Source organism: Neodiprion virginianus, chromosome 7 (assembly GCF_021901495.1).
Source record: "Neodiprion virginianus isolate iyNeoVirg1 chromosome 7, iyNeoVirg1.1, whole genome shotgun sequence".
NCBI lineage: Eukaryota > Metazoa > Arthropoda > Insecta > Hymenoptera > Diprionidae > Neodiprion > Neodiprion virginianus.
The window spans coordinates 18,837,210-18,858,895 of NC_060883.1; the positions used below are offsets into that span (position 1 = coordinate 18,837,210).

At 40.9% G+C, this 21,686-nt stretch overlaps 1 protein-coding gene across 8 annotated transcripts; it reads right to left on the reverse strand.

Annotated features, from left to right (window-relative positions):
* Positions 1–65: 65 nt before the first annotated feature.
* On the reverse strand, positions 66–21,443 carry LOC124308437 (dynein heavy chain, cytoplasmic). Of its 8 annotated transcripts, none has more exons than XM_046771144.1 (23): positions 21,097–21,443; positions 20,074–20,591; positions 18,536–19,630; positions 18,308–18,443; positions 17,856–18,229; positions 17,493–17,528; positions 16,977–17,048; positions 13,544–16,894; positions 13,067–13,461; positions 12,668–12,978; positions 12,490–12,578; positions 12,231–12,269; positions 10,935–12,081; positions 10,355–10,850; positions 9,671–10,286; positions 8,776–9,570; positions 8,482–8,683; positions 6,759–6,957; positions 4,779–4,896; positions 4,325–4,696; positions 1,476–4,238; positions 1,155–1,352; positions 66–925 (listed from the first exon to the last, which is right to left on the reverse strand). In XM_046771144.1, exons 1-23 carry the CDS (start codon positions 21,338–21,340, stop codon positions 491–493), a joined length of 14,001 nt encoding a protein of 4,666 aa, XP_046627100.1. In that variant the 5' UTR covers positions 21,341–21,443; the 3' UTR covers positions 66–490. The 8 variants fall into 8 exon arrangements, with proteins under 8 accessions (XP_046627100.1, XP_046627101.1, XP_046627102.1 ...); XM_046771145.1 differs by lacking the exon at positions 6,759–6,957 and adding an exon at positions 7,555–7,750; XM_046771146.1 differs by lacking the exon at positions 17,493–17,528.
* Between the last annotated feature and the right edge of the window lie 243 nt (positions 21,444–21,686).

The window sequence follows — 21,686 nt, forward strand, 5'->3', positions numbered from 1 at the left end:
ATTTATAAGAACTAACGAAAAGATGAAGAGTTTATTTATCACATTAGTTACAATCACCGCAATACAATGCCTCTTCATAATTATATATATTCACGTGCGGTCGGATAACAATTAGTACATAAAACTAAAAGCGTTAAGCCTGGAGTAAGCTGGAAACCCATACAAGCATATAAATAAATAAAAATCGAATTTCGAGGTACGTGCTTTCGTTGCAATTTATAGCATCTATGAGCGAGTAACGTCCCTTGCTCTCCTCTGATTTTCACAAGTTAAAGTATTAACATTAGCCCAATGCCTCCGATCCGCACGTGGCAGCTACTTACATTAATCTTCAAGTTTAAAGTTGTATTAAAATGAAAATAAATTATAGCTACATAATTATCTCAACATTGACATACGGAGTTTGATTATTCTGATATTAGACATACATGTGAAGCAAGGTTCGAAAAAGTTGCACACGTAATTAACCGTTCAAGATCACGGATTATAATTAGTTCAAAGCAGTGGACGTGAGTACAGCGACGCCTCTTTCATAGAAACTGTGCTGCTCTTGCCCATTCATAATATTCAAGTCAATGGTAAAGAGTAATTCCGTTCTGGTGCTATTCAGATACACCGGCAAAGAGAGTTTGCCCTTCACCGGTTCCTCTGCCGACGACCTGAACCACCTCAGCATAGTCACAGGTAAATCTGTCATTATAGTCGAAGTGAGAACTAATTGATTAGCCTTGCAATGCGCTCCTTGGAGTTTCAGACCGGTCACAGCGAACGAGCAATCGTCAGTTGCTATGTTGTCTCCATCCCCGATTGTCACATCGAGCTGAAGCTCTTCCAGCGACCAACTGTTTGCCTGTGCGATGCACTGGCGTGTCGCAGTGATGTACGCTTCTGGGTTTAGTAGACCACCGAGCCAGACTGGAAAGGTCTGCAAAAATAATTACCCAAAATGACAATAACATTTTTCGGTGAAAAGTTCTCGTGCCGTTCTCTTTAGGAAATTTCTCGTACAATTCAGGAATTGTTGGAAGAGAAATTGACAGATGTTACAAATTTCTCGGATTATGATTAGTTTCAGTCCACTTAAGTAATCTTTATCGGAATAGTTGCGAGCTGTAAAAAAATCCTTTCCTATTTTATCATTTTACTTTTCATACCTTTATCTCCTTAGCGCCCCCTTGGGATACCAATCTGGATACTTCTTGCAGCTGGCTGACTCTGTGACTAAAATCTGTAATCCATTGAATGACTGTGCAGCCTCTAGGAACGGTGTAGCGTCTCCATCCACCCGGTAAAATTCCTTTTACTAACTCGGATAGCATTGTTCGGTGATAATTTGTCTGCTTCTTTTCACCCTGTAACATTTCATTCGCTAGTAAAATTTCTTTCACTCTGTATTATCCATTGCTGAAATACGAAGATTATTCGGGATAGTGTATTGCGTAAATATCTATATTATTCAATGTTACCCCGCGTACCTGGCAAATCAGTACAACGTCCTCAAGATCGTGAATGACATCTTGCAGTAATTTAGCTCCGCTATTAACTTCCCTCTCAAAGTATCTGTACAATGGATCCTTGATATTTTCGACGGTACGTTTAAGCGTTGGTAGATTTTTGGGCAGTAATTGTAGCCACGTAGAAGCAGAGTTGTGCAAAGTCCGCATCCAGGCGGGCCTACCATCGCCCACAGCCTCTCTTGGAGCGTCGAGTGACTCTTCATTTGAATAAGCGAGCTCGTCTTCATCCTCGAGCTGTTGCATCTTGAGAAGTTTCGACACCAGATCCGTTCCCCGTGTCGTTAGAAGTACTTTCTCAGCATTGTTAGGTAGTCCAAGCCAAGACGGAGTCTGTCTGTCTGCAAGGGATTCGATCCACTTCAAGAAATGATCACGCCTTGTCCCATCGGGCATAGTGATATGCCTCTGATTTCCTTGCGCCCCGTCAACATTTGCCACCAGGGCAAAATCACCCTCGAATGATCTTGGTGTGAAAAGTTTTCCGAGGAAGGAGGCGAGCAGTCTTTGATCAAAGTCGTTGTCGATTTTACCGCCGTATATGCACTGTGACAATAGCGTGACCAGAGCATCCCATGGAACTTTTTCAGGGGGCAAATTCGTTCTACCCATTGCAGTAGCCTCGATCCACGTGTCCAAAGTGTCGCAAGCCACCCTCAGGTCACTCTCGTTGAATTCATAGTACTTTGCCCATCCCAGCGGACAATACCTCAAACGCTCTTGAACTATAGCGTGGAACCAAGCGAGAAGGAAATACAGTCTGGCTCTTTCATTCGGCGCTTTCATCATGCGAGATGCCGGCACAGTGCTGAACGTTCGCAATAAATTAGCCCTGATACCAGGAGGTGGTTCGAACACGAATATTCTACCAGCTCTGAGCAGATTGACGGGTACTTTAGGATTGATTTCCATAGTCAGGAATAGCCTGAAGCTAGCATGTGGCTGCAGACTATGCAGCTTCTTCTCAAGCTGAACCAGCCACTGAGGTGCGAGATGCACATTTTTGAGCATAACCCAACGACCCGCCTTGACGGCCATATTTATGGCTCTTTCCGCCTGGTTGAATCCCTCGGCGGAACCGATAGCGATGCTGGCAATTTGTTTAGATTGCTCGGCTGCAAGGTCGTCGACTCGACTTGACGCGTCGAATCCTGGTACGGAACAAAGCAGTGCCGGTACATTGGACTTGAGCTGATTTTCTACAACAGATCCAAAATCTAGCTCCGCCTCAGCTGCTGCCATAAAGCTTTCGCCAAGTGCCGATGTGACTACCAAAGACGCAGCTGCGATTACACGGTCTGGTCTGAACGCTTGTATGATCAGTAGCTGGTGCATAGTAATTCCAATAGGAGATAGCGGTTTTTCTTCTTCCCATAGTTTAGGGACGCAAGTTTCAGGTGTGGGTGATTGGAGCCATGTGCCGAAATCGGGATTGTTTTGTATTTTGTCAGCGAGTTTCTTGAACGCTGGTAGTCTTATTGTTAGACGCATCATCGCCTCTTGCTGCTCGGAGCTCAGTCCGTTGACTGGTGCTCCACGGATGTTGAGGACGCCTTCCTTGCCGCGTAAGAAGAACGTGAATTCGTTGTCGTACGTTGACTCGGTGATGATACCCTTCAGGTGGATGCGGCAAAGAAGTAACGCGAAAGTGAGTCTGTCAGTGTGAAGCATACCTCTAGCGACGCGTTCGTAACATACAGAGAACAAGTCGCTGGTGATGAGCGACAGCCTTTGAGTATGATCAGAAATACCAGATAGTTTTGTATTTTGGCACAATACAGATGTGAATATGTCCAAAAACATCTGTAACGAATACTGATACAAAAAGTGTACTTGATTCAGACTATCCATGGTAAAGTACATGTTTGAACAAGCCTGAGAGAGCGGCAAGTACTGTTGGGATACAGTCTCAATTTCGCCGATAACTTTGTCGGTTTCTTCAACTTTCTTACTGATGTCTGCAGCTTCTTGTTTCAGAGTTTCTAAAGTTGTTATAACAGAATCGTCATCCAGAATCTTTCCTTTGGCATCGTTGAGAGCTTGAAGCAGCGACTTTTCAAGCTGCCGCAATCTGAGGTGGAATTCTCCTTGAAGTTTAAGCAGGTCTGACCTCTTTTCATCGATATCCGGGCGCTCGGCTTTCAGAACTTGATTGAGACACTGACTCTGGAGTGAACTCCTGGTGACGGTGAAGTTGACAAAGGTAACTCGCGAACATATGTCAGGCGGGAATTCAACTGTTGGATCTCTGGTTGACAAAAATATAACAAACGATGGCGAAAGATCGATATCCTGATCTCCAAGAGTGATCAAAACTCTACCACCGGTTCTACGCAATTCTCTGTTCAATACAGGGTTGAGTATTGGATCGTAATTTTCAACGTCCTGAACCAGTAACGGATTACCAAATCGCAAAGCGCTCTCAAGATTTTTCCTGAACGAATCGTCAAGGAAACTGGTCTTCGTTATCTTCTTATCCTTGAATTCATTCATTATGAACTCTGTCGCTTGACCAGAAGGATCTATAATCAATGGATATCTGTTGAAGCGTTTCAGCATTATCGCATTCTCAGTGCACAAATCGTCTGTCGGTAAAGCATTTGCCTGCCATCTCAATCGTTCGTCTGGATTAGACAGATACTCGGTGCGAGCTATGTCGGCACGGAACTGCAAATTCGCTTGTTGCAAATGCTGGCACCAAGTGGCGAACAAGTTCTGACGATACTAGAAATTGAAAAAAAAAATGTCACGCTATAATTACCACTGAATACCCTCGTCGATGTGTTAATTATAACAAGTAAGCAACTTACATGTTGATCGAAATATCCTGCATAAGCCAGAAACGCTGAGGACAGAAGTACGTCTCCGATAATAGTCGACATTTGACTTCTGAAAGTTTCGCTGGTCGCTTCCCACCTTTCTCGCTCGATAACAAGGGACTTAAGCAGCGCAATGGATCGATCTACCTTACTCTGCACATTTTCGAGGTCCGTTTTGATGGCTTGAGCTTGCGATATGAGCTGAGCATACTCCTCCTTGTAAGACGCGATGCTTTGCTCTAGCTGAGCTATTAGATCCTTCACCTCTTCACCCTTGGATTTATTCGTATCCGCTTGACGTTCCAAAGAGTGAAGTTCATCCCTGAGTGGTTCAACGCGTTTCAACATGTCCGCATATTCGATCTAAGTGATTAAAAACAATTTCGAATAACTCGAATTGAGATAAACTTCATTCATAAGTTTTATACAGTGTTAGTCTAGTTACCTGAGCTATGGCCCATTTCACCATGGGACCACAAGCCATACTAGCACGATTCACCTTTTCAAAGTTGTAATCAGGATTACTGAGGTATCGACTCTTCATTTTTTCACGTACATCATCACTGTAGAATATAGTGAAATTAGAATTGGATTTTGTTTGACAATAACTTGGTTTCAAGATTCTACATGACCTTCAAGTGGCAAATTTAAATTTCTCAAAATATCAACTTCAGCTAAATGTTATGAATGAATTTGAAAATGTACAAAAGGCGACCCAATGAATTTACTCAATTTTTCATTTCTTTTTTCGAATTTTAATGCATTAATATAAATATAGAAGTATCAGCTAATTTGATCTTTGGTGAATTTCTAAGTATTTAGAATGCGTGTAGGACTTGAACGTGAATAAGCGTACTTGAGGGAAAAAAAAAAACCAAACGTTGAAAACAACAAACAATGAAAATCCAAACAATATCGAAAAGCCCATGGTGATGTAAAATAATCTAGAAAAAAAACTGTATATATTCTCTATATTAACAATTGCAACAAAAAATATTTATATATATGTATATATATATGTGCAAATATTTCATTATTTATTATGCGACAAAGATGATTAGCCAAATGATTAGAATTGCTTAGAGAAACAAAATTTGATTAACAACAATCACGGGGTAAATCATTGTTAGCCAATCAGTAAAATTTTCATTGCACGCCTCATGTCTTCAGTAATTAGTGACAACTTTATCAATCATTGTGTTAGCATGCAGTATAGCAAAGAGTAAATAGAAGAAACAAAAATAATAATAATAATCATAATAATAATAATATATGGGGGGGGGGGGGAAGACCCGATAAACGTTTTTCTCAATGAGTTATTATTATGTCGCCTCGTTCCAAAGCTGAAGTCAATTATATGCAACTTGTCAAATAAAATATGCACGCAAGCCGCTGATTGGCTAAGGATGACGTGTTTGAGACAAGTTGTATAAAATATTAATGGACTTCCACTGAACTGCGACGAGATGAAATACTGCGTATTATCACGTTTAGAATTTCAATAAACTAAATAATTTTTTAATCAAAGTCCTTGCTGCAAATCACTACACAATTTCGTCTGATCGCAATAAATAGTGGAAGCATTATAATATATAGCATTACCCTAACAAGCTGTCGTCGCAGAGACTTGAAATGATATAAGATTAAATAGATAAATATGCATTAATATGTGTTAGGGGACCAGCCAACATTATATCAAGCGATTGCTAAGTCATCTTTACAAAAATTGTACTCAGTGGGCGAAGCTGAAGTATCAGGCAAGGGAAAATGAAATGATACGATATGAATAATTAAAGGAACAAAAAAGCTCTACATCAATGGAATATGATTCAATTCTGTTTTTATACCAGGAATCGTTGTATGCATTCTAGTCGATAAAGCTTGCAAAAAAAAAAATTGCATTTACCACCCCTCAAGTTTTGTCCTAACAACGTAATATGAATAAGTATGTGATAACTCTGTTGCATAACAAAATTCTAAGCTATCGTGATGATTGGCACTACCGCAGTATCGATACATGAATGATTTATATTTTCGACGAAATTTACTTTACAACAGCGTTTATACTATGGTGATAATGATAAGCTGTTAATAATAAAGTATTACTGCTATTATTTTTCTTTTTCTTTTTTACAGGTGTATTAAATGTTATCAAACCAGCGATTCGTCATTGTGCGATTGAAAAAGATTTAGAAACTTTGTTATGAAAATTTATTTAAGGAGATAGGAAAAAAAATAGAATCATCCAGACGTTTTTGGAATTGACTGGGTAGTAGCATAGACTATATATGCTTTTGGATAACTAAAACGAAGTAAAAAAAAAAAAAAATTAGCTGGCCCCTCGGTACAGGTAGCTTGGTGAAATTAATTCATTTTATCAATGTTCTTTCTGGGGGGAAAAAACAAACAATGAAAGCATGCTTACGTAATGTCCTCAGTACTGAAACTAGAGACAATGGTATTGATAAAATTGTCTCTCATGATGACAGCGCGGATAGATTTCCAGTCGCTGGCATTTTCGCCTAGCAAGAGGCAGATAGACTCCAGCGCAACCTTGACGATCGCTGGTGGGTTCGCCATTGAGCGAACCTCGACCAAGTGCTGTTTCTTTATCGATTTCACCGCTATACGGAAAAATTAAACGATCTCATATAGTACAAAGAAGAAAATAGGCAGGCAATTAGAATTGGCAGAGTTATGGGTGAGATTTGTTGTTTTTTTTTTTTTTTTTGTTTTTTGATTTTTTCATCACTTTTTCTTTGTAAGAGAGAATTAAGAGAGAAGAAAAAACAAAGCATTTTCAAGTATAGGCTGCAAAGTGTGTGATTCGGCGGACCTATAAAAGTTAGAAATTAAGGCAAGATGTAAAACACAACAAAAAGATATAATGCGTATATACACGAGTAAAATTGGCGTTGACACAAATAAAATTGGACGTTTAATTCAAACGTGTTTGACATTTGAGGCTATTGAACTTCAATAATTATTCCTAATTTTGCGGAATATGCTGTATCAAAATGCTCTTTGCAATAATTTCACGATCGATGAATTTATGAACAAGTGATTTTTTCCTATCTGTTTCAACGCCGCATCGGTGAGGATTATATGAGAACAACCAACAAACACAACAGAAATATCAACATATATCAAGCAGACATTAGACTCGTTATTAGACCAGCGAGCATGGGGGACATTCAACGTTGAGCCTAGAGCAGTCTTACGTGATGTCCTCGGTGTTGAAGTTGACTATTGTTGGTATAAAGCTGTCCTTCATAATAACTGCTCGAATCTGTTTCCAGTCACTGGCATTTTCTTCCAGCAGCAGGCATATCGATTCGAGAGCAAGCTTTACGATCGCCGGCGGATTCGCCATTGATCGTATTTCAACGAGATGCTGACGTTTTATCCCCTTTACAGCTATACTCGTTCGAAATTTGCGTAAACACGTCACACAATACACGAGCATGCAATTGTATACCGTTAAAAATAGTATAAATTTGGGTAGGTATACGCAAAAAAACAAACTTTTCAAAATACGCATGTATATTACATATATATATATATATATATGTGTGTGTATGCGTATAAAGAAATTAGTTTGTATGCGAATAGAAAAAATAATTACAGAACCGGAAAGCTAGAAATGTAACACCACATGACGGCAAATTTGCGCTTAGCAATTATTAAATTCCCAAGTTTTTGGGAAGTTCTTTCGAATGATGTTGTGAATGTGATTAGAGGTACTTAATTGCATTAGAAGATATAAATTTTGGTGTCTTATTCAGATGGAAAGATATCAGTACATTATTGGTGTAATCTAGATGTAAAAAAAAAAGAGCCGAAAAAGTGCAACGATATTATAAGCTTCTCCGTTTGTGTAATTTGCAAAAGTATTTTGATTTCACATCCGCCATAGATCCGTACATTTCGACAAAAAAGGTAAAATATATGGAATGATACAACATAGAGTCTCGCTTCTGGTCATCATGCGTTACTGGGCAACTTTTGGCAATGTATAATTCTCTGCCCGAAAGACATTTGAAATAGTCTACTTTTGTCAAATGTGAATACGAACTTTGCGCTTGAAGTAAAATCAATAGTTGAAAAAAAAAGGAGTAGAATTTCTGATGTTTTCCGAATAAACTTACCGTTCTGAGCATCAATGACGGCAGGTTCGACTTGCGCAAGGTCGGCCATGACGTCATCCCTCTTTTGATTAATGGCAACAGTCTGGATGGCAAGTTGTTGCTGGATTTCCTGACTTTGAACTTTTTTCTTTTCAGCTTCCTGTTGATCCTTCACCATCTGTTTTAGCTTGGCATTCGCAGCTTCGTTTTTAGCTTGAAGTTCCTATTAACCGAAAATTCCGAAATACACGTGGGATCATAAACAATAAAGCGTGCTAATGAAAATTCCTCCACGATATAGTAAAATCTTCTCACCTGAGATTTGACAGCCAAACTTTTCTGCATCTCTTCGACCTGTTCAACCGTCTCAGCAATTTTACCCAAACCAACGTTCAAGTGCAATTGTTGTTCCTCCAAATCGCTACGTTTTTCTTGATACAATTTGACGAAGTGATGTATAAAGTCTAAATAGTGCCTAGGAGTAATTGCCATTGTCCTTCCTCCGCGCTTGGCCAGTCTGGTGTTAGCCTTGTGCAAAGTTTGATGAACGTAGACACAAGCGTTGATAACAGCGTCACGATGACTTGGTTGGGTCGGAATAAGCAGACAAGACGAAGGGAAGAAATCGGGAGATCTCCACGTCGGTTTCTCCAGATCGACGCGATTTGTAAACTCTTTACCAACTTGGAAGAGTGCGTTGTCCGACCAGTCGCCGAACCAATTCAGTACACATCTGTTGAACAGGGCAGGCGAAGTCGCTGCCCGGTCTTTGAGACCGTCGGTGCTGGGATTCATTGTGAACACGACGTGCAGATTTCTCATTACTTGTCCGGTGAACCATTTGTACAATTCTTCGTTAGAATCCAGCATCAATCCCTCACGTTGAGCACCTTCTTTGCACTGTGTCATCAACGTTGTGTATTCGTCACCTTCGAACAACCCAGGCACCTCGCCGTTGGCAAGCAAGGTATTCATACGCTCCAAGAAACCAGAATCAAGAACGTTAGATTCGTCCAGAATAAAGGCAATTTTTTCATCTTTGCATCCGGAACGTCTCAGCACTTGACGTAAGTCTTCGTCAAAGTCCTCGCCTGTGTATTTGTTGTGCACCTGTCGAAGAGTTAGGTATGTACGCATCATAAAATAACAACTTTCAATTTTCAAACATCAATCCATGTATTTTTTTAATTTGTATTAGAAAATTGCGAACCTTGATTTGGAAAATGGAAAGACCGTTCATCCAGGCGACGAAACGAGATAGAGTAGTTTTACCAGCGCCAGAAACTCCGATCAACAGAAGATGACCTTGAGGCTGCCTGAATATTCTGTCAATCCTCAGGACATGATCCAATACCTCGTCAAAGAGAACGAGCGGTACGTCTAACTCTTCTTCGTAGAACACCTTCAGTCTTGCTCTTACGTAATCCCTCAATTCCTGCCGATTGACAGGTATGTAATCTTTGGACAGCCAATTGCTGTAAAGAATAGGTCTTTCCAGAGCTTTCTCTCTATCAATTGCAGGGAAGTGTTTCAGACCGACAATGTCGATGTTTTTATTTGTCCAGGCACGTTCGGGGTCTTCAACCAATCTGTCTTGGAATAAGCGCAGTGCTTCGTGAGCCCAGAGGCGCACAAGACCCTCGACTGAAAGGCTGTCCAGTGGTCTTATTGCCTCGCATATACCGCGCACCCAGCGAGTCATTTCACGCGGCGAATAAACGTAGTGAGGCTGCATATCTTGAGTAAACTTCTCTTGCGACACGAGATAGAATTCAACCATTGCGTTGGTCAATGGCTCGGCATATCCCCGAAGTGACGGAGTCAGCCTGAAAGTTCATTTTGTTGTAAATGGAGGCAGAAATTTAAACTTAGTCTGGTGTTTAGAACATCTTACCTCAACATAGCACGCGTAAATGTTCCGTAAATTTGTTTCAGAGATGTTTCTCCGGGGTAATCAACATATATGACTGGTACGTGTCTGAGGAATCTATGACTAAGAGGTTTTCTGCCAGGATCTGTGGGAGGATTGCAGGCACCGACAAATTGGATCCGTTCCAAAGCAACCCAAGCTTGATCACTAGTTCTGTAGAATCCTCGGTGCTCCACCAATTGTCGTAGGAACGATATAACTCGCTGAGTCCCGTAATTGTCCATGTCTGGTAAATTTATCTCATCGCAGAATAGTACAAGCCACTTTCCAAGTTGGACTGGAGAGAGTATTACTCCATTTGGCGTTTTTCGGTACTCGCAGTAGTGGTCAAAGGTCTTTAGCAACAATTCTGGCGTCGTTGCAGATGAGAAATTAAGCCCCACTACTTCCATGTCTGGCAAAGCTCGTAACGCGGAAAAGAGAGTCATAGTCTTACCAGATCCAGGCGGACCACAAAGCACTGTAAAAGAGATTTGATAATTAAGAAAATGTACAATATAAATTAACTAATTTTCATGCTGAACCATAAATTTCGATCACTTACCAAGCGGTTTGTGCTCGGCTAGCCAGGTATAGAGCAAGCTCTCATGTCTGACCGTATCCAGTGTGGGAACAACAATGTCAGGACTAGCCACTTTGTGAGTCTCTACTTCGATTTGAGGTACTTTGTTACTCCATGGTAGCCATTCTCCGGTAATATTGACTTCGAAGTCAATAATCGGTGTGTTGGACTGAGCTGGCAGAGGTACAGTGGTTACGGATCTTATGAAATCACCAAGGTCAGATCTGACTTTGAGTTTAGCGTCACCGGCGAAGCTCCACAAAAGTGCGTATACCAAACACTTTGGCATATAACGTTCGAGTTGTTCGCTTGGCAGGGGAAAATCTATGTGCGTATGATTGTACTGCAGAACGTTTCGCACAGCCTGATTGAGCATGGAGAAAAGAGAGCTAAGGGCGCGTAATCTAGTGAAGTCCATGATGTGTTCTTGCTTCATCGCGTACTCCAGGCATCTGACAACTAAACCGTCCGGAGCAAAGTAGCTTTGTAAAATGCTGGCAACTTCACGTTGAACCGTAAGTGCAGGAGAAACGGTATCTTCCTTATCTGTCGACTTTTTACCCATATTGTCTTCTTCGCCATCCTCAAGCGGAATGTTACGTAGCCGAAGCATGTAGTTTTCGAATATCATTTCTGTCGATAATACGTCCTCGGAGAACCAGACCATACCGCAACGAGATACCGTGGCCAGGGTAGCGTATTTTAGATCTTGAACTTCAAACATAACGCGCACGTTTGGTGGCAGACTCAAACGTTCACCATTGGGGAGTGTTAAAAGCTTGTTGTCGTCCAGAACAGAGTTCAAGTTTTCAACCCATTCAGGATCGACATCACCGTCGAAGATAATCCATTGTCGCTTGTTAATCTCTCCTCTGACGTTGTCTATTATCTTCCTTAGAATGTGTGTGAAAAGACCGTCAGTCCATTCCCGAGTATTTGGATCCAAAACACCGTAAAGTGTTTCTTTGCTGATGGCTTTTGGATCTATAACATGGGCGACACCTTCAACACCCTCGAATCGCTCCAACGCCTTCAGCAGAACTTTCCAGGCCATTGTTTTTCCAGAACCGCTGGGACCGACCATCATCAAACCATGATTAAGGTTGCAGATTTGATAGAGTTGTAGTACCTGTGAAAAAGGAACGGTTTTGGAACACTGGACTAGTTCGATATCCCTGGAAAGTGACAATCATGCGTTGGCTCTGGTTAAGCAAAGACTGATTGCATGTTTCGATTACAACAACAATTTACAACAACAATACTCTTGTTCTATCTCACCTTAGCGACCCAGGTCTCACCGACCATCCCCTGAGCATGCTTTGAGATAAAATATCAATTTCAATTAGCACAACTAGTTCGTTCCGTTATTCGTGTTGCAATAAAGTTTATGTCATTTCTATGCCCGGTATTGTTGTTTTTTCTTTACTTGGAAAAGTGTTTTTGTGTATGTGGTTGTGAATTGATGAAATGAAGGTGTGACAATACACGCTACCTACCAATTAAAAACAATATGTTAACTTGAAATAAACAAACTTACCTTTTCTTGCCATGCTCCGCCTTGCTCGTCGCCTTCGCCACAAACGAGATATTCCTCAGCGCAGACTTTTCGAATTTCGTCCTTCAATCCTGTAACCAATTAAAACATTAGTGATGATGCTACAATTAAACATGTTTCAAAATCAACGGTCTAAATTTCGTATTTAACAAAAACCTACCCTTCATTTCGGCGCGGGTGTAATTCACATTGGGGAATACATCGTTCAGAAGACTGAATAACAGCGGTATATCTTCAGCGACAAGTTTTGGTACCATTGTTTCGCAGACAGATTGTATGAGGATTTCTTGCTCCGGTAGATTCTCGGCAATGGAAGCCTCGTCGATGTCCGAATCTCCGCGATTCTGCATATTCTCCTTGATTCTTTGGATCCTGTCACGTTTCACGTTTCCAGCCGATATCAGCACAGATTTAAGAGCTCGGAGCCCAAAGTCGTAATGCGATTGATTGGAAAGCTGTTCATCGCAAAGTCTGGAAGTGAAATACTCAATGATGATAGATAAAAGATGTGTGGATAAAACGTTTTTGACATAAGTTTTCCAGAGTCATCAAAGCTTACTTGAAGAATGGAACAATTTTGCAGGCCAGTTTCTCAGCAGATCTGAAACCTTGGCTGAACAACATTACTTCAGCGATCAACTGTCTGTCTGGTGTAGTCATAGCCAATGATCTGAACAATTTCTTCAAGTTGTCGGGCAAATTGGAACGACCAGCATATCCAGGATTCATAGTGATGAAGATAGCCATATCTGTAGAGACTCTGACCTGCTTGCCAACAAGTTCGACGCAAAGAGTTCCTCCCTTTTGTCCCTCCATTTGACTCTTGAGCGCTTCTTGGATTGTCTGTACTTGCTGTGACACCGCGGACAACATGCGTTCTTCCAGACGGTTAAATTCGTCAAAGCAACCCCAGGCTCCGACTTGACAAAGCCCAACGAAAATACGACCCATTGCCTGTAGAAAGAATTGTTGGTATATTAATGATTCCACATGATATAGAGAATTATATATATTTTACGTTTGGCATAATTCTTACCTGGAAGTCAAAGGTCTCATCACAATTAAACACCAATACGAATCTTCCGAGCTGGTGGCCTAATGCCTTTACAGACTCTGTTTTTCCAGTACCAGCAGGACCAAATGGTGATCCTCCAAGTCTAGCTTCCAATGCTTGGGTCATTGTAAGATAACATCTGTCTGTTAACGGTGTTTGGACAAGCCTGTCTTGTACACCAAGATATTCAAAGCCATAAAAGAATTTGGCATTTGCCATGTGAATGGTGAGCTGTTGAAGAACCTCGGTTTGTCTAGGATCAAAATAGAACCTCATTTCACAAAGCCATTCGAAAGCTTTAGGGTTCGAAACTTTGTTGGCCAATAGCCTTCTGGTCACCGTTCTTTTGTGTACAAATTCATTGATCAAATGCTCAAGTTTTTTTCTTCTGAGAGCAGGCTGTTCTTGTAGTACGGAATCGGCAAGCACGTTTAGAGTGCCTTCAACTTGCGTTAGAACTCTCTCGAGTGGATTTTTATTTGGGTTAGATTGAGCTTCATGCAATGCTGCTTCGACATCTTCTGACCACAGGATTTGAGCCGCAAGAACGATGATCTGAGCTTGGTACTTGTCGCACCAAGTCATAAAGGCTTCTGGATTGATGTTACCATCTTTAAACTGTTTTATATCCTGCACAGCCTTTGTGAGACTAGAAGCTAAAGTAACTCTCATTTCTTTTTCAACCATCGATAGCCACTCGTTTATTTTTGGATGATCCGTTGTTGACACTGGATCATTAAACATCACTTCTTCACCTTCCCGCGATGCGATACCAGTTATAACGGTGTTGTCTTCGTTCAACAGAATCGCTGCTACGCCAGCAAACATTTTCTTGAAGTGCTTTTGCAGTCTGGCAACGTTCTTGCTATTACCGATGATTTCAAGCAAATCTTCATCTCCCACGAAATAAAATCGAGGGAACGAGGTCCTTTCTCTTTCGAGATACTCTCCAAGAGCTTTTTGAATTTTCCCCAAAAGGTCAGCCAGACGTTCCAAAGCTCTCTGGACCCCGGGTATATTTAAAACATCCATAACCATTGGAGATTTGGACACTTTTTTCATCAATCCAAGGAACTCGGAGCTGATACTTTGGAAACGCGATGTTTCAACAGGTAGCAATGTCTTAATATCAGCGCTGCACGAAAATATACCTTCCAAATAAACCCAGCGCCGTTGCACGTCGATCCAAACATCGAATAAAGCGTTTATTCTATTCAATTTTTCCTCCCAAGTCAGAGCTTCTTCTTCAAATACCTTGTAATACGGCGACAGCTTCATAGCGGCGACAGAATTGATGTGCTCCTTGATTTTGTTGAAAAGATCATCCCATCCACGAATCAATCTACACTTGTTCTGGTAATTGATGAGGTCCAGTTCGTAGGATTGCCAAGACTCGCGTACCTGTTTCAAAAATTCTTCCAGAGCCATTTCTCCCTGAGCAACAAGTATCACGTCTTTAACAATGCTTTCGTTCTTTTGCAGATTGACATCCCACACTTGACCTAGAGTAAGATCGCTCAAAACCCAGTTGACCCTGAGTTGTCTGGTCAGTTGTTTCCAATGCCTCTCCTTCAGTGCATCAGACTTCAGTTCAACTATCAACATGTTCACCTTAGTGTAACTTTGCAACATTTTCTTAACGTATTCGTAGGAAGAATACTGTCTGAGACGAGCAGGTAACTCTTTCAACTGAGCAATCATTGTGTCAAGTTGTTGACGTAGTTTTCTCGGCTGCACGGACAGCCATGGTTTTTCACGAGTTTCGTCAATCTGTGACCAGATGCGTGACAATTCCGACCAGACTCCCTTCAAATCTTGCAATTCTTCAAACACAACTTGCATCCTATCTTCGCTGGTCGAAACGCCGCCAGGTTCTTGAAGCTCCAGAGCTTCTTTGGCCTTTGCAACGTTGTCCCGTTCCTCTTTGAGCCTGGTGAATTTACTTTCAAACAATTGAAGATGTTGCAATGCTTCGTCTGGACGCAAATGTCCTTCGACTGGCTTTCCTCTCTCCCAATCTCCCAGGTAATCTGTTGTCCTAGTTTCGACTGCTTTGTCTTCGGCAACAATCTTCATCTGCAGAGACGCGACTTGCGTCTGGATGCTGTTGTCCTTGCGCTTGATAATCTCGTTGAACGCCCCCCATTCTCCTTCTATGTTATCCACGTGCAGCCATGTGCTTGGAAATTGGAATCTTTGCCGTTCCAGTATTCTCTGACCTTCCCTGTAGACGTCGACCTGCTTCTCCCAAACCTTCATATTTCGCTTGAGAGATTGGACATAAGTTATGAATCCAACAGCGTCCGAAGTGCTTGCCGCTTCGATGGATTGCTGCTCCAAATCACCCCTCGACTTCGACACCTGAGCGTGAAAGCTCGACATTTCATTACCGAGTAGGGATCCGAATTTACCCAAGGTCTCTTTGTGCCATGAATCATACTTGAGTGAAACCTTGCTCTGCACTTTAGCAAAGTCAATTATAACAGGACCAAATTCTCTCCTTGTATCTGAAGTATCGAAAGTTGTTCTAGTCTTCTTGATGTCGTTCAAACATTTCATCCACAAATTAATATCATCTCCAAGTTTTCCATACAAATTGTCAGGCTGCAAGTCCCACAACGACTGATATCTAAGCCACTGGTCAACGTAGTTGACTATATCTTTCATCTTTACTTCAACAGCCTCGTAAGCTGCTTCCAGTGGAACTTTACCTCCTGGCAATTTAGTCAGTAAATTTCTATAAGTCCCAGACTCAGGTTTGTCGAGACCGACTTGATACCTAGAGCTTTGAAGTCTTATTTGTGATGTAACGATAGCTTGCCAAGCAAAAAGCTGCTGCATTATTTGGAAACGAGCATCTTCGATACTCGGATATAGATACATAGTTTGATTTGTAATTCGAACTTCGTGTATTTGGTTTTGTATCTTAGGATCGCCACCTGGTTTATGTGTTGGTTGTACAGGCGCGTCCGTATCCATGCTCAAGTCGACTTCTTTCTTTTGTCCCATTAGCGTATCAGTCCAGGCGTTGATCCCAGCCTCCAATCTGCTGGCTAAATTCTTTTCAACCTCCTCATCGAGTCTGGCTACCCAAATGTGCAAGTTGGAGTAATTTTTCAACGACAATTCATCGACCGATTTTTGAATTTTTGATAAGATATCTGCAAATGTGTTTGCCGAATACGGACACGTTTCTATCGACCGTACATCAACATCCAGCTGTTCCTCGACAACCAAGAGATCCTCTACTTTTTCTTGGAATGACACTACAACCTCGGAAAGACGCTGGATGTATGGATCCAACTTGTAGCTCTCCCAGACCAAAGCGATACCCTGAGTGAGAAAAAGTAATCCAAAGTAAATACAATTTCGAAGTTAGTCAAATTTTGGGCATTTTTAAAGTGTGAATCCTTACCTCTGAAATCAGGGACAAAACGTCCTTCCGCATGCCAGCAACCAGTGGTATGATACTAGCCTTATCCTCGATCTAAAATCAGACAAAGAAAATTGAAATTTATTGAATCCAGTGATATTGTGAACAGTTTCTTTTTTCATTGTCACAATGATACAACACAAATCGCACGTTTACTATATCAAGTCAAGAATTGGGAATAAACAAAATGCAAAATTAAATATCTTTATTTGACTTTCAGCGTTACTGGGGTATAAAATGGTAAGACAAAATCTGCTTGGGCGTACATAGATTCTGAAGATGGAACACGTTCGATAAAGAATACTAATATTTATAAATCATTACGGGAATACAAGAAGAATGTATTAGGGTATATTAGACAAACATATTCCTTGCTCCATCTCCATTGAAATATCAATATCAATGCTACGTTAGCTAAGCAGGCATACAATAATAATATAATTATAACAGATTTAGGCAGGATGCATAGTTGTTATTCAAGCATCGTGTAGAAACTACCTTCAATGTGGGACAGTGCGGACTCCGATTGGTAAGCTAAAAATATCGGAGATCCGAGCGATTAGACAATTTGGCGCGACTAAAGAATCCTCTTTTTTTTTTCATCTGGCACTAACTTTGTTTACCCATTTTTCTCTAACATTATCAATTGTTTTATCACGATTTCTAAGCTCTGTTAATTCGTTAAGAGAATAACGAAAATGAAATAGCATGGCTGAGAGTAACACAGCACAACTATCATATTTAAACGGCAAAAGATACGCGCCTTATATAATTCAAATCAAATCTACTGCCTACAAATCCAAATATAAGTATGAAATAAGTGAAAAATAATGATCGCCAATACAAATATGAATCGCTCACCTTTTCAAGAGTTCTTTCATAGGTCCTGATGCTCTCGATTAAGCTAATCGCGTACGGATAAAGCTGATTTGCTTGATGTGCTTTGTTCACAATCGCCAGCGGTACTCTGAATCCAAGATTCTTAAGGTTTCTCACTTCCTTGGCTAGAGTTATAATCTCAGGAAGAAAATTAACTTTCAGCTTAAGTATGTTGCCGCGTCCAGAACGAGACCTGACGCTATCTATTGTGAAGATGCGTCCAGTAACGCCGATGTTTCTTTGCTGCACTTTACGCGCCCAATCATCAAATATGTCTTGGGTAGATAGTTTCATGCGAAAACTGTCTCCATCAGCCTTCAGCTTCTGTCCTTCAATGTGGTTCTCCCAACCTTTTCCTGGTCAATGATAACGAAAATAACATTACTCTTTCCATAGTTAATTGAATAACATCATGAATCCTTAAACAAACATACCCAAGACATCTTCGACTCGTTTTAAATACATCGTTAATTGATAGTCGATTTGTTTGACCCATATAATAGATCCTGCCACAGGTGGAAGATCTCTGACTATGCTCATTTTACAACATTTGCTCTGCGAGTATTGGACCTGTAATAGAATTTGAAAAAAATTTAATGTCATAGCTGGAAAATAAGGACAGTCAAGATTGAATTTTCACATGACACTAGAATTCATTTCACCTTAAACTTCTCATGGAGAGCTTCAATGTCGTCTTTCACTCTCTGTATCAGTTGAGTTTGATATTCTCTGATAGCTCCACGAATATGAGGTCTAACGAACAAGGCATTGAACCTGGAGAAAATTCTGAACATCTCGTTGGCGTTCTTAGCTGTTCCTAATTGATCCCTGAGATGAGCAGTGATCCTGGCCTCGACTCTCTCGATTCGTTCTTCATATCTATGAACAGCTGCTTCCCAAGACTCGAGACCTTCTTTAGTGATGTCGAGGCAATCAACTTCCTTGACATTCTCGTAAGCAAGATTCACTTCCCCAATGGCGTTAGCATCCGCAGCGTCAAGCGCGAATTCTACTTTGGCATTATCGTGATCGGCACTTTCAATGCTTGCGTTATTATTACTCTGTCGAACAGTGGGTCTCAGTACACGAACTATCACCGTTCTCAGTTGTTCGTGTTGACGCCTGAAACGCCTCATGTGTTCCATTCGAGTTTGCAGCTTCTTGTGTGCCGGCGAAACTCGCCAGACCATTTTGAAGTGCTCGTCTCGTTTTTTCTTCACTATATCTCGAAGGAGCCCGGTCAGCTTGTCGTACTCGTCGTCCCACGTACTAAACACCTCGAAGCACTGGCCCATCACCTTCTCAAACTCGTCGAATGGAATATGCATCAGTCTTCGAGTCCCAAGTACTTTCAACAGCTGCTGTCCCAAGTCCCTAGAGATCGCTTCAACTAGCCTCAAGACTCTTTGTATCGGGTATTTGGTGCTTCTGATTTTTCTCAAGTGCATGAATATCTGCTGAACAGCTATCTTGATTCTTTCCAGTTCAGTCGCGGACAGCAAATCGTTGATTGGAAAATCTTTCATCAACGGATTGTAGTCATTCACTGTTGCTAATGCTTGCTTCAAACCTGTGTCAGTGTCAAAACTAACTGTTGCATGAAAACGCTTTCCATATTTCAAAATGTCCAGGGTCAACGATATCTCTATGCTTTCCCGCTTTTCCTGAATTCGATGCAACGCTCTTTCCAAATTCAACCAAAACGATATCTCCTGCAAAGCTGTACCTGACTCAGGGTCTCTGTTCAATTTTGTTACCTGCGAACAAGTCATATGTTAGTTCAGAATTGGGTGCAAGTCATGCATGATTGAAAATTAATTTCCACGTTTTTTGAATAGTCGAAATTAGTTACGCTGTGGTTTGCTTGATTCAAATAAATCTTCTATCAATGATCTTCTCTATTATCAAGATTTCCAGTATCGACTATTGACAGCATATTTCCCAAAGAAATCAATATTAGTAAAGGAATAAATTTTAAGTAGAAGGTTTCGCAGATTCTGAAAGTTTGATTTGTCATTCTCAAAGTGATTTACATTCCATCAACTGACCAGAGTTTTTGTAGAAATAAATTTTGATTCCTTTTAAATCTCGAGACACATAGAAAATTTATATTATGAATAATCCTCTGAGGGTGGTCCCAATTTATATGCTGTTTATATGTTGAAAAATTATCACGACTATAAGCTTCTAAATCTTAAACCTTTTGAATTTCTTTAATCCAACGATTGACTCCGTTTTGAAGTTGGTTCAAGAACGTAGAATCCTCTGCTTTTTCTCCAAAGTCAGCAACTTTGGGTTTCCTGCCTTCCTCCGCACACTGCTTTATTACAAGGCTAACAGTTGGATGAACGGGGAGAGATATTTCAGGTATATCTATATTTTGCTGTAAATGCAACAGCCCCATTTCGAGCTCCGCTATCTTCTTCTCAACAGAAGGTGCCATTTTATCACCGTCTCGATCAGCCCTACCGGTGCCCTGTACGTAACTTTTAAAGTATGGAGCCATAGTCTTGCTAATAGCATGTAAAGTTTCATACGGAGGGCCATCAGAAAGCGTGACCAATCGCAACTGTGGATGAATTGGTTTGTCAGCCTCAACGACTGTGCCACGTTTCGTAAAAACGAGCGATGCCATTTTTGGATTTGTGAAGTAAATCTCATTTGATATGTAATACATCACATTCTCTTTCTCTTCGTCTCCGTCCCCGCCATCTTCCTCTGAAATGATTTTATTTATTCATTTAACAATTTGTGTTACTGTTGCAATTCATAAACTCAGCATGGGATCAAGACTGAGTGACTCGTAACTAGAATGAGTCATAATACCAGAAGTAATAATAACATTGCCAGATCAATAATCAATCCACGTTTCAAGCATGGATCGGATAAAGTTGGATCGAAGAATGGAGAAATACTCATTTAGAAATATTAAGAAGGATAGGGAAAATTACTTAATTAAATCTAAAGGTTACGACTAATGGTAGTGAACGTAAGAACATGAAAATTCAGGGTTTAAAAATACGAGGCCCTGAACAAAAAAAAAAAAAAAAAAGTTAAACAAAACGAAACTAATGCCCATATTGATTTTATTAGAGGTGACGTATACCAGGAGTAACATATACATCGGATAATGTCAGGTGTACCGTTAATATGTAATGGAGGCGAGAGCGGGCGATTGGATTAGAGAATCGATTGAAATGTCAAAAATGACAGCGAGAATTACCTTTCGCCGAGCTTCTCTGTACGTACAGAGACCAGACTTGTGAATCGCTGAGGAATTTCTTTATGCATTCTTGATTATTTTTGTCCTCTAATGCAAAGTTTAGAGCGGGCGGGGAATCGTCTTCGTCGGGCAGCAAGATCGCTACAACCCTTCGTAAGTACTTTGCAAATGACGAATACGAAACTATTGCGACGTTCTGTGATTCCGGCGATGGATCGCCCGATCCGTCAAGCGAATCGCCCATTTCTTATACCGGTTCTTTCACTGTACTACACGTATTTCTCAGAATTTACACGGAGCAACCGCTCATCTCGAGCGTCGCAGACTACGCCACGAGCCGTTATGACGAACAATGGCCGACCGATCAGACGAAGTGTCAAAAGCTATAAGGACGCCGTCTGGCGAGCAGACCGTAAACCAATCTAAGCCGGTTCAGAGAGGCGAATAATGTTGCCCACGGATTTCCCGCATGTATGCCTATGGTGTTGACTGAAGATATCAACGCATTAGTATGTCAACGGCCCCTAATAAAATACATTCAACTTTAAAAGGGTTGATTATAACAGACCCAACTTTGGCGTGACAATTAT

Coding starts and splice junctions, on each gene's coding strand:
- LOC124308437 (XM_046771144.1), bottom strand. CDS start 21,340: ATGGGCGATTCGCTTGACGGATCGGGCGATCCATCGCCGGAATCACAG. Junction 20,592..21,096: donor ACAGAGAAGCTCGGCGAAAG/GTAATTCTCGCT, acceptor AAATCATTTCAG/AGGAAGATGGCGGGGACGGA. Junction 12,979..13,066: donor AAAATTGTTCCATTCTTCAA/GTAAGCTTTGAT, acceptor TTTCACTTCCAG/ACTTTGCGATGAACAGCTTT.